Source organism: Tiliqua scincoides, chromosome 8 (genome assembly GCF_035046505.1).
Source record: "Tiliqua scincoides isolate rTilSci1 chromosome 8, rTilSci1.hap2, whole genome shotgun sequence".
In the NCBI taxonomy this organism is placed as follows: Eukaryota; Metazoa; Chordata; class Lepidosauria; order Squamata; family Scincidae; genus Tiliqua; species Tiliqua scincoides.
The window spans coordinates 15,749,063-15,761,845 of NC_089828.1; the positions used below are offsets into that span (position 1 = coordinate 15,749,063).

Here is a 12,783-nt window from a genome sequence, read left to right on the forward strand (position 1 = left end):
TCTGGTTTTAAACCTTGCTCATGTCATTCTGCATTTGGTGGGCCAAGTTCTCTAGCAACTTGCTCTCTCTCTCATGTGCTACTGAACTTCCTTCCAGGGAAGTTGTTGCAATAATCTAGTGCGGTGAAGCACCTGGAAGTGAAAAAAAAATAATGCTCAGGCTGCCATCCTCGGCGCATTTACCTGGGAGTAAACATAACTCAACTCAGTAGGGCCTACTTCCGAGTGGACATGGTATAGACTTGCACTGTACACACACTTTATTAATTTGAAACTGCTATTTAGAAAAAGGTAGGCATTTTGATGACGAGGCCTCCCAGTTTTTTGTTTTCTACTGAATATGACAAGTGGGTTTATTATCCGTGCATACGAAGAGCCCTGCTGCATCAAGCCAAAGGCCCATCTAGTCCAGCTTCCTGTATCTCACAGCGGCCCACCAGATGCCTTGGGGAGCACACAAGGCAACAAGAGACCTTCATCCTGTTGCCACTCCCTTGAACCTGGCATTTTGAAGTAGCCTAAAACCAAGAGGTTGCACATACCCACTGTGTCTTATAACCTGTGATGGACTTTTCCTCCAGGAATCTATCCAATCCCCTTTTAAAGGCATCTAGGCCAGATGCCATCACTGCATCCTGTGGCAAGGAGTTCCACAGACTAATGACAAGCTGGGTAACTAAATATGTTCTTTTGTCTGTCTGAACTCTCCGGGCACTCAATTTGAGTGGATATTCCCTGGTTCTGGTGTTGTGTGAGAGGGGAAAGAACATCCCTCTATCCATCCTCTGCTTAATTTTTGTATGTCTCAGTCATGTCTTGTGAATCTTTCCTGGCCAGTGAGGTGTCTGAAGGTGGCTCCCCCCCCATGGCATCCTCTTGCCACGGTGGGTGATGGTGGGGGGCGGGCGCCCAGCTCTTTGCATAGGGCCACCAGGTGGCGCTGCTCTTGCCACTTAGCTGCAGCACAGCTGCTGAGCCCTGGCGTCTCGCATTGCTAGCTGCCGCGGCGTCTGGTTTCAGGGGAGAAGGTGGGAGTGGGAGAGAGAGGGGGTGGGTTAGCTGCAGCCGGAGTGGCTGGGAAGGGCGATAAAGGCACGCCCCTTCGGTAAGCCAGCCAGCCAGCGGAGCGGGGAGGCAGGAGGGAGCCGGAGAGTTGCTAACGTGGCTGGGAGAGGGAGCTGCCCAAGGCAGGCAGCTGGACGGGACGGGAGGGCACCCCATGCGGCCAAGGGGGGCACCGGGAGCATCTTGACTGCTTGCATTGGTGCAGTGGGTGGGGGTGCCCTCTGCCCCCCAACTGTCTCGGAGTTTCCCCTTCCTGGGGGTTGGCTGGCTGCCCTCGGGGTGCCCCCTCTCTTTGTGGCCATGCAAAAGCTCCTGCAGCAGCTGCCTGCCAGCGCAGCCCACCTGGTGAAGTCCCAGCAGGCAGGGGCGAGCGAGGAAGCCAAGAGCCCCGTTCTGGTACCCGATGGCTCTCCGCAGACCTGGTACAGCACGCTGGAAGGCGGTGATGAGTTGAGGCTGCTCAAGGCGCCCGACCAGGACGCAGCCGCCCACCAGCCGGAGAGCAGCAGCAGCACTGACACCAGCGTGGCACAGCCTCTACGGTAGGGCAGCGCAAGACCTCCAGCTCGCTCTCCAAGCTGGTCTCCCTGACTTTTCAGGGCCAGGTGACTAAAAGAACACCATTCATATGCATGGGGAAGGGGTCTCTGCCCCAGGATGTTTACAATCTGAAACTTAAACAGTGGGAGATTGAGGCAGAGGCAAGCTGGGGAAGAACATGCCTTCATTTCTGTTATCTAGTGCTTGTACTGGAGGGGAGAAGAGGTAGGGAAACTTTCTGCAGTCCACACCTGTTGACTTCCTTGAGTTTCTAGCCAAATCGTGACCCCTCCCCCTGATCTCCTAAAAGCAGTAACTAACTAGCACAAATGATAAAGAGGCTGCCCTCCCCTGTAATTAAAAGCTCTGCACTCTTCTCTCTTCCCCCTCCTTTTGATGCATGTGTAGGAATGATGTATTAGTGATTGTCAGTGTGGAAGCAGGTATGGGAATTATCTTTGTTAAAACTGGGGCTCTTGCCCAGTTAAAGAGCCCTTAACAAATTAATCATATGGGCTGTAGTTGATGGATCAGATTAAATTTATGAGTACAGAGCAGCTGTACTCAGAAGAAAAAGAGATGTATATGTTGCAACAGACATCAACTTAGAAAAAGCATTTCTTTTCTAAGGCCTTTTTCCTATTTTCTTTTCTAAGGCATTCCTTCTCTATTGTATGGAAGGATGAGGATTTTTTTTTTTTAATAAGGTCTTGCTTTAAACATTTTTATGAACTGCTATCTGCTTAGGGGCATGTTTTGAGTGGATCTAAACCTCTTTGGGCTCCAGGTTTCATTACCTAGGGAAGGACAGTATTGCAAATCAGAATGTGTTTAAGGATGATCCTTAAGAATAAATAAATCAGAATGTGTTTAAGAAAACTTACCAATTAATCAACTAAGGGCCCAGTCCGATCCAACTTTCCAACACCAATGCAGCTGTGTCAACAGGGTGTGTGCTGCATCCTTCGATGGTGGGGCAGTCACTGAAGCCTCCTCAAGATAAGGGAATGTTTGTTCCTTTGGGGCTGCATTGCCGCTACATTGGTGCTGGAAAGTTGGATAGGACTAATATCCTATAAACACACTAAGGCTACAATCCTATACATACTTGCCTGGGACTAAGCCCCATTGAACACAGTGGGACACATTTCTGAGTAGGTATACATAGGACTGTGCTGTATATGTGGTGACCCTAGTTAATAGTGGCCTTGTCTCTCATGGAGTCAGAGAGAAGAAAGAATATGTAAAAACTGTAGGATCCTTATTAAACCGTTTTTCCTTACCTTACTAGCCATTGGGGCTGGTGAGAGTACTGAGTGCAGGAAGTCCTTCATCTTGTTGCTGCCCACACCTGTGGAATTTCCTGCACTATGAAAGAGATCATGGCTTCTTGTCAAGTCTCTACCTCTTGAATTTTGGCATTTTAATGCATGTTTCTTGCCAGAGTCTGCCAGACTAAGGATACATGGAGTAAGACTGCAATATTATACCCTTACTTAGTACCTACTGAGCACAATAAGACTTCAGAGCAGATGTGCATAGGATTGCATTTAAGAGACAAGAAGCAGTTTTGCATCCCAGAATGTGTTGTGGAACTGATGGTGATGATGCACAAGTAAGTGGTGAGATGCAGGTGAAACTTGCAAGAGGTGACAAGCTTGGAAAATGCTCTGGGATAGGAGGACATGTATTCAACCCCCCCTCAAATGGCATGTGTGCAACCTGATCTTGCATATTCTTGTTCAGAAGCCTCACTGAACGCAGCAGGACTCATAAGTGTGCGGGGGAGGGGGGAGAACAGCCACCTTTGAAGTTGCAGCCATGTTGCCTGAAGAGTGGATCTTCACCCCCCCCCCACTCAATGCAAATTCATGTGTCAGGTAACAGTACCTAATATGTCATGGATGCACGAAAAGGTTGGTTCACACATGCATGCTTGATTTCTTATCTCTTGATGACTTGCAGTTGAATGTCTGAACAGACTGCATCAAAAGGGATTGTGTCTGAAGCAATACAGAAGTTACATCTGGGATAGCTGGTCCCTGGGAATCCAGAGTTTCTAGACTGGTGATACAGATTGGGCTGAAATTCATAGTGGGATTAGACTGTCAGTGGTTTCATTAGGCTTGTGCTTGGAAGGGCTTTATCAATAGTATGTGACACTAGCACATGGAGTCATGGAGCCATGAAGAGTCATGGACTCTTCACTCACTGAACGCTTTCCACATGCGCTGCCTCCGACGCATTCTCGGCATCACCTGGCAGGACAAAGTTCCAAACAACACAGTCCTGGAACGAGCTGGAATCCCTAGCATGTATTCACTGCTGAAACAGAGGCGCCTGCGTTGGCTTGGCCATGTTGTGAGAATCGATGATGCCCGGATCCCAAAGGATCTCCTCTATGGAGAACTCGTGCAAGGAAAGCGCCCTACAGGTAGACCACAGCTGCAATACAAGAAGATCTGCAAGAGGAATCTGAAGGCCTTAGGAGTGGACCTCAACAGGTGGAAAACCCTGCCTCTGAGCGGCCCGCTTGGAGGCAGGCTGTGCAGCATGGCCTTTCCCAGTTTGAAGAGACACTTGGCCAACAGTCTGAGGCAAAGAGGCAAAGAAGGAAGGCCCATAGCCAGGGAGACAGACCAGGGACAGACTGCACTTGCTCCCAGTGTGGAAGGGATTGTCACTCCCAAATTGGCCTTTTCAGCCACACTAGATGCTGTTCCAGAACCACCATTCAGAGCGCAATACCATAGTCTTTTGAGACTGAAGGTTGCCAACTATAAAGACACTAGCACAAACGAATACAATACATAACACAAAATTTACCTGCTGGAAATGCCGAAAGGCTTGTGCTGATTTAACCACCTGTGGAGTTGTGATAAGAAGCAATAAATAATGGGTATTGGCATAAATAGAACTCCTGACACTATTTTACTAAAATAAAACAGACCAGCACTTCAGTTGAAGGCTAAATTTATTGGGACATATTTTAGTTGTGGCAAAGACAGTCCTTGTCAGACATTGGAAGTCTTCAAAGTTGCCAGCTATGTATTGGTGCTGTTGAGAATATTAGAAATCACAGACATGGATAACATAGCTGACAAGCAGCCCTAAACCCAGCTGTGCCCAGGGCTCCAGTGGTGCCGAAATGACTACTGCCGGATCTGGTGGGTGCCGGGCTAACACAAGGAGTCTCCTCAGGGTAAGGGAGCATTTGCGTCTTCCTTGGGTCTCCTCAGATCTGCACCCACTTTTGAGTGAACACCAACCCGTGGAGGCCCTTGTCAGGCTGCCCAGACTGGGAGGGAGTACAGGATACTGTGGCAGAGCCTGCCATCTCCGCCCCTTCTCCTGGACCTGATCCTTCCCTCCCCAGAAGCCATGCTGCCACCTGGTAGTGTAACTTACCCCTAGCCTCAGTGCGTTTTCCTTGTGCTGGGCCCAGTGCTGACACACCCTACTCAGAGAGTGTCATAAATGTGTTTTATGGCACGTTTACGACGCCCAGCCTTGGTGCTAGGGTACCATAGGATTGGGCCCTTTGTCCACAGAGGAAAAAGTCATCTTTCCCTTCCCCTGTTCATTGATCAATAGACTCCATTGTGGTATATATAAATACTTTTATTCTGTTGGATAGAATGGTTTTCTTTGGGATGGAATTGTTTCGTACTGCATTATTGGAGTTACATAAAAACATCTGTGACTTCTTATATTTGCTCATGCAAACCATTGCTTGATGCTGTGCACACACCAAATATGTATGAATACTGTTACAGAATCAAAAAGCTATGGCTGTTCTTGGGGCCCAATCCTATCCAATGTTCCAGCACCAGTGCAGCCATTGTGGAGCCCCAACTTAAGGAAAAGCCTTCCCTTACCAGTCACTGGTGGCCTCTGTGACTGCTCCTTCACCACAGGTTGCAGCACATAGCCCATTGGCACAGTTGCATCAGCACAGGCAAGCTGGATAGGATTGGGCCATCGGTTAGCTTAAAGCAGAAAGTGGGTAACTTTTTTCACATAGCTAGAGGTGTTTGAAAACTGTTGTTGTTTTTTACTCAGAAGTAGGCCTGTTGTGTTCAGTAAGACTTGGGCTGTAATCCTATCTTACTCATATCTTACTCGCCTCTACACATAGCATAAAAAGGATGATACAATTTCCATCTGTCCTGATTTCCCCTTACCCCTCCCATTTCGGTCTGCCATTTCTGCTGGGGACAGGAGAGAGACACGAAGGGGAGATGTGTTGGCGTGATGGAAACCCACGAGCCCTTGTCATAATATGAAGAGGATTAGAGCAAAGGAAGATGGCTGGAGACTGATGGAGACATCTTGAGAAAGGAAGGACTAAACAGAGCTGGAGGGAGGGTGGTCACAGCCGGACATGAAGCCTACTGTGAGGAACATTGGGATCTTACTGGGATCCATCGCCAGGGATACCCAGTCACAGCTAAGTGCTTAGTGACTGGCATGGGCAGGTATGTTGCTGTGGCAACTGCCTCTGAGCGATGGGCTCCTTTTCATGCGGCTGTGAATGAATTCCTGATGGGGATAAATATTTCACAGGCTGTTGTGGGTTTGGATTCCTTAGTGCAAACGGCTCTCTGGGTCAGGTTTCCTTGCATGCATTTGCTCTTACCCATGTCTTTGTTCCTTCAACCCCCCCAGCCTGCTTGTTATGGGAAGCAGAGACTGAAGGGCCATTGCTGTGTCCTGCTGGACGATGGCCGACAGCAGTGGTTCTCAAACTTTTAGCATTGGGACCCACTTTTTAGAATGAGAATCTGTCAGGACCCACTGGAAATGATGTCATGACCGGAAGTGACATCATCAAGCAGGAAAATTTTTAACAATTCTAGGCTGCAATCCTACCCACACTTACCAAGAATAAATTCCATTTACTATCATTATTAAAAGCATATACAGAGTAGCCTGCTAAAATTACAGATCTGTAACATTTTCCCTAGTGCAGTCCCATACCATGAAAGCATCAAGTCTTATATATTAAAAATAAAATATTGAAATGAATGGGAACCCATCTGAAATGGGCTCGCAACCCACCTAGTGGATCCCAACCCACAGTTTGAGAAACACTGGCCTATGAGGTGTATATGTGGGTCTTGTCACATTCTCAACACACAGGCCATGGCTGGCAAGACTTGCATCCTCCCATGAGCCACTTAGCCAAGGCATCTTGCTTTGAAACTCTTCCCAAAAGAGTCAGAGCTGCTGTCTTATGAATTTAACACTTGTGGCAAAGCAAATCATATTTAGTGCTGGTGGTCTTGATATAGGGTTCCTGTGTTGTATTCTACAATAGGGCTGTAACTCAGTATGAGAACTTCTCATTTGTATACAGGACTCCCCAGGTTCAGTTTAGAAAAAAAGCTACTGAGGGGGGAATATGACTGAGATGTATAAAATTATGCATGGGATGGATATGGTGGGTAGAGGGATGTTCTTTTATTTATTTATAGATTTTATATCCCGCCTTTCTGTCCCAATAAAGGGCACTCAAGGCAGCTTACAAAAGAAATCACATAAAAACATAAAATATATAAATATGTATAAAAATAAAACATTTAAAAACAAAACACAATAAAACTTGGAACCCAAAATTAAAATAAATACATAAATAAAAATAAAAAGCCATGCCCCCTTGTGTCAGCATTAAAAGTCCTCTTTAAATAAAAAGGTCTTAAGCCCCCCGCCGAAAGGACTCTAAAGAAGGAACTGTTCTCCGTTCCAGGGAGAGAGAGTTCCACAGACAGGAAGCCACCACCGAGAAGGCCTTCTTTCTTGCCTCCATCCCCCCACCTCCACTGGTGGCGGCACAGTCAGAAGGGCCCCCTCTGATGACCTGAGAGGACGGGTCGGAATGTAGCCCAGAAACGAACTGGCAGCCAGTGTAGCCACCGAAGCAGCGGCCCGACTGAGTCGAACCAATGAGCCCCAGCAACCACACAGGCTGCACGTTCTGCACTAGTTGCAGTTTCTGGACCTTCTTCAGAGGCAGCCCCATATAGAGTGCGTTGCAGTAGTCTAATCTGGATTTCACCAGGGCATGGGTCACCATGGCCAGGTCTGAACGACTCAGGTATGGTCGCAGCTGGCGAATCAGTCGAAGCTGAGCAAAGGCTCCCCTGGCCACAGCCGCCACCTAGGAATCCGGGAGCAGCTGCAGATCCAGGATCACCCCCAAGCTGCGGACCTGCTCCTTCAGAGGGAGTGCAACCCCATTCAGAGCAGGATGGTAATCCAATACACGAGTCTTGGACTTCTGGGCCAGGAGAACCTCTGTCTTATCAGGATTCAATTTCAGCTTGTTCGCCCACTTCCAGCTCCCAACAGCCTCCAGACAGGGGCCCAGAACTTTGACTGCCTCCTTGGAATCAGAAGGAAAGGAGCTGGGTGTCATCAGCATATTGATGGCATCCTACCCCAAACCTCCAGATGACCTCTTCCATTGGCTTCATGTAGATGTTAAACAGCATGGAGGACAAAAAGCAGCCCTGCAACACCCCACATCTAAGAGGTCAGGATGCCGAACAAGCGTCCCCCAGCACCACCTTCTGGGATCTGTCAGCCAGGAAGGAGCGGAACTCCTGCAGGACAATGCCTCCAAACCCAGCTCAGCCAACCAACCCAGAAGGATGCCATGGTTGATGGTGTCGAAGGCCTCTGAGAGGTCCAGCAGGACTAACAGGAACGCACTCCCCCTGTCCGTTCCCCGGCGCAGGCCATCCATCAAGGCAACAAAGGCAGCCTCTGTCCAAACCCTGGCCTGAAAAGAATCCAGATAATCATCTTCATCCAAGACCCTCTGGAGCTGGGTTGCCACCACTCGCTCGATTACCTTGCCTAGAAATGGAATATTGGAGACTGTTAGTAGAATATTGTTCAAGTTAGTAGGATCCAGGAAGGGTTTCTTCAAGAGGGGGCAAACCACCGCCTGTCTCAAGGTTGGTGGGAGTACTCCCTCCCTCAGAGAAGAATTCATCACCCTCCCTGTCCACTTGGCCAGTCCCCCTCCCCCCCCTTTGGTGGATCTAATTAGCCATGCCGGACAAGGATCAAGTGGGCAAAAAGATGGTCTCACATTCTGGAGAATCCTGTCCACATCCTTGGGTTCTACAAGCAGGAAAGAATCCCACAAGATAGTATAGACAGATGCCCCAGGGACATCACTAGGTACTGCTAATGTGGTGTCCAAGTCGTGCCGGATCTGATCGACTTTGTCTGCCAAGTGCTTAGCAAACTTGTCACAGCCAGCCTCTGTGTGCTCCTCCCCATCAGTAGGGGGGCAAGATGGGGTAGGCCACGAACCACACCTGGCCTAGGGGCCTTTAAAAGGGAATTGGACAAATTTATGGAGGAAAATTCCATCGCAGGTTATGAGCCATGGGGAAGTAAACGCAACTTCCTGGTTCTAGAAATAGGCTATATCTGAATGCCAGAAGCAAGGGAGTGGTAACACGATGCAGGAATCTTGTTGTCTTGTGTGCTCCATGAGGCACCTGGTGGGCCACTGTGAGATACTGGAAGGGGGGGGGCCTTTGGCCTTATCCAGCAGGGCTCTTCTTAGGACCTTGGCTCCTCTAGGTAGTGCTGGGGGAATAAAACTCTTTCTGAAATCATGGAGAGCTTCTGTCATTCAGTGCATAGATTTCTGGATTAATTGGACCAGTGGTCTGACAAGGTCTGAAGCTGCTTCACATGTCTTTGGATCCTTTGCAGATTCTTCCCAGAGACTTGTTTGTGAGTCTGTCCATTGTGTGGCAATAACAGCACTAGGTGTTTTCTCTTTTTTTTTTTTTTGTAACTGACAAATGCTTAGGTAAGCAGGATGGAGAACAGACCACGATATTGTTTGAACTGGAATCCCACGAGAGACTTTCTGCAGCATGGAAGTACAAGAAGTGTTGGTGAGCTCTGCTGTAGCACTCACTAAAACCCATTTTTGCTTCAAGTGCATATGGGCAAGGGCTTTTCGTCAAAGCGCCAGGGAGGCTTTCTCAGCCCTGCTGCCCAAGATCCTTTGAACCGTAGTCGCCAGGGATTGAACCGGAAGCCTTCTGTGTGCAGACCATGTGCTCCACATCTCATTGGAGGCTGGGGCTTGGAGGCCTCGCTGTGCTATCATCTGCTGCTTTTGAGATGGAGGCCTGGTCTAGAGGGATCAAGGTTTCTTCCCTTGGTCGCCATAGCAACCACAGATAAAATGCTGGGTTTGGAGTGAGGCATTGTAGAACAAGATTTTATTTTATTTATTTTTTTCAGGGCAGAAACATCCTAGAGTTTTTATGAGTTTCCAGCCTCTCCTTCCAATCACACCAGTAACTTGTAAAAGATGAGGTTTTTCATCTTTACATTCTTTTTTGGGTGCTTTGTCCAGCAAAAAGCCTTTGAAGCTTGTAACAAAGCCAGGAGCTGCCCCAGTTTCTTGCGGCTTCAGGTTTCACAGATCTTTTTTCATCTTGGTTTGTTTTGGCACCATCTGTTTGTTTGGAGTTAACTCTCACTCTCTGACCCATCCTGTACTTGATGTGGGGCTATGTTGAAACCCAGGTTCTCCTGGTTGTATACAAGACCAGTTCATTTCTGTGCACTGAACTTTGTCCAGAGCTTTTGAATGAAGACCGTTGAGAGGGGGGATAACTAATAGCCCCGTCCTAACCTGTGCTGGCACAGCAAGGCTACATGGCTTGCCCTGTATTTATGAAGGTTAGGAGGCAGCTGGAGGTCTCCTCAGAGTAAGTGGATACAGTATATGCCCCCTTACCCCAGGTAAAGTCCCAGCCACCCCAAGGGGCTTCTCGAATCCACACCAGCTATTTAGTTGGTACAAATCCAGGAATCCTGGTGTAATACTGGGCAGGCTGGAGGAGAGTTAGGAAATGATAGAGGCCTACTCTGCCGAACACCCCCCTCTTGGGTCTGATTCCGCACCCACCCAAAAACGCCCCCTCCCAACCATCATCCTCATGCCCCTACACTGCTTGGCATAGCCTTACCTGTACTGGCCAGGTAAGCCTTACCTGTACTGGCCATAGCTTTACCTGTACTGGATGCGGCCGGCACAGGCCATTATGGCATGCTTATGACACGCTGTGCTGCCTCGATCAGCAGTTAGGATTGTCCTGTAAAGAGTTGGAGGTTTTTATTGATTTGTTAATTGCATGGATTAATATCTTTCTTCTCCCAATAATATGACGAGAAGAAAATAAAAAAGGTGATCAGGGAAGAGGAATAAAATATGATGGGAGTCTACAAAATTCTGAATAAAGAGAGAGAAGCTTTTCTTCCTCTTTCATTGTACTTGGGGTTGTCCAGTGAGCAAATGAGTGCCTGTAGACTCAGGATAGACCAAGGAATGTACTTTTTCACACAACAAATGGTGGATTTGTGTAATTTGCTGCACAAAATGTGGTGGTGACTTTTGATTAAGGGATGAGAGAGATCAAGCTGAGCTCAGTAGGGAACACTATGCCCTCTAAGGGCGTAGACCCCCTCAGCACTTGTCACAAGGCTGCCTCTGGACATTCTTCGATCACATCATTGCTGAACTTCTGGGTTGCTGAGCTCCATGGTGTGCAGAGCTTGTCTGAGAGTTGCTCAGCTATAATAATACCAATATTTATGTACCGCCTTTCATGTCGTTGGATTTCTCTTCTGACTTTAAGTCGGTTTACATAGGCAGGCTTTCTAAACCCCCATGCAGGGATTTTTACAAATACAAGTTCTAATCTTTCATGGAGCACCTTCATTCCAGGTGGAATCCTTCACAGTCTGGTATCTTTCTGGCTGCATTTGCCTCCATGCTTTATCTGGTGGCACTCCTTCACTCCAGTGAGAGAAGCAGGGTCATCCTCCACTCCTCTCACCAGCTAGGATTACTCATCTCAGCAGCAGCAAAAGCAGCAGCTCCCAGATGTTTCTGACAATCTCAAACTGCGTTCCCAGATGTTCTTTGGGCGTCATAGGTGGCGGCCCTTACCCCTAAACCAGACCTCTTGCCCTAAGGCTATGCACTTTAGAGGGAACACTGATAGGGTGACGCTGTTAGTTGAGTGTTCTACTGATCTGGAAGATGGAGTTGCACTTTCAGAGATGGTGTATGGGTGTCCCTTGATCCAGAGCTTCTTTCTGAGGCTCGGCCTTAATGATCATCAGATGCCTCTTACCAACTTCTGCTGTTTCTGGAGTGGTCAGATCTAGCTGCAGTTATCCATGTTGTGGATAACTGCAATTCTTTGTGAAATGAATCGCTGCAATTCTATGTGAATTGCATTGGCTACCAATCTGCTTCCAAGTTCAGTTCACAGTGTTGGTTATGCTCTTCAGAGCTCTGAAATATTTGAGACCTTGGTACCTTAAGGCCCTTCACCTCACATTTATGCCCTTCCCCTTATGCACCAATCATCATCTGAGGTCTTGCTCTGGATGCTTGCATCTTTCTGAGGCATGATGAGCATTTGCTAGAAGCAAGGCCTTCTGTGTGGGGGCACCAGCTTTGTGGAACATCCTCTCTACAGCGACCTGGCTGGCACCAACCTTGCATTCCTTCTGGAGCGGTGTATAAACCTGGCTTTCCCATTCTGCTCTTGGAGGAGGGAAGGTATTTTACAGTGTGGATTTTGGTATGTTTTTGCTGGCTTTTAAAATTGTTTTGTTTTATGAAGTTGTTGTTGGGTTGCCACAGGCAGGAAAGATGTGATTAAATGTTTTAAGATAAGTTCAAGCTCTGCTTGTGGACATCCTAGAGGTGCCTGGTTAGCATTGTGGGAAGCAGGGTGCTGTGCTGGCATGTTGTATTCTTAGGAGACAATTTGGAGGAGGAGTGGATCAGAGAAAGCCCAGGGAAAGCTCAATGTGCTCCTCAACACAAATAGATGCCTCCCACCTAATTCCTTAGTCATAACTGTTACTCAGATGTCCTTGGAGGTCCACTGAATAGTGTAGTTGTTGCTTTAGGAAGCATGCGGTGAGTGAGAGGCAGTAAACATGCCTGCCTGTGCATCTGGGGTGAGTCCTTCTGCTTTCTCCAAGCTGTGCTGCATCTGATGTGTCTGATCAAGTGACGTGGCATATATGAGGTGGCTGTGCATAAGTCTGTTGTCTTACTTGGGAGTATGCTGACTACAGGGGAGGTTTTCTCCAAGCTAGACAAACGAAGTT

At 48.0% G+C, this 12,783-nt stretch overlaps 1 protein-coding gene across 8 annotated transcripts in view; it reads left to right on the plus strand.

Annotated features, from left to right (window-relative positions):
- AP3B2 (adaptor related protein complex 3 subunit beta 2) overlaps nt 1-12,783 on the plus strand; it is a 54,291-nt gene that overhangs the window by 7,322 nt on the left and 34,186 nt on the right. For 3 of the 8 annotated variants that reach the window (XM_066634909.1, XM_066634910.1, XM_066634911.1), the window contains exon 1: nt 1,178-1,607. The exons of 4 other annotated variants lie outside the window; for them this stretch is intronic. In XM_066634909.1, the coding sequence (XP_066491006.1) occupies nt 1,366-1,607 (242 nt within the window). In that variant the 5' untranslated portion in view covers nt 1,178-1,365. Of the gene's footprint in view, nt 1-1,177; nt 1,671-12,783 lie in introns of those variants that run through there. One more of the 8 variants, XM_066634914.1, reaches the window with a different exon arrangement.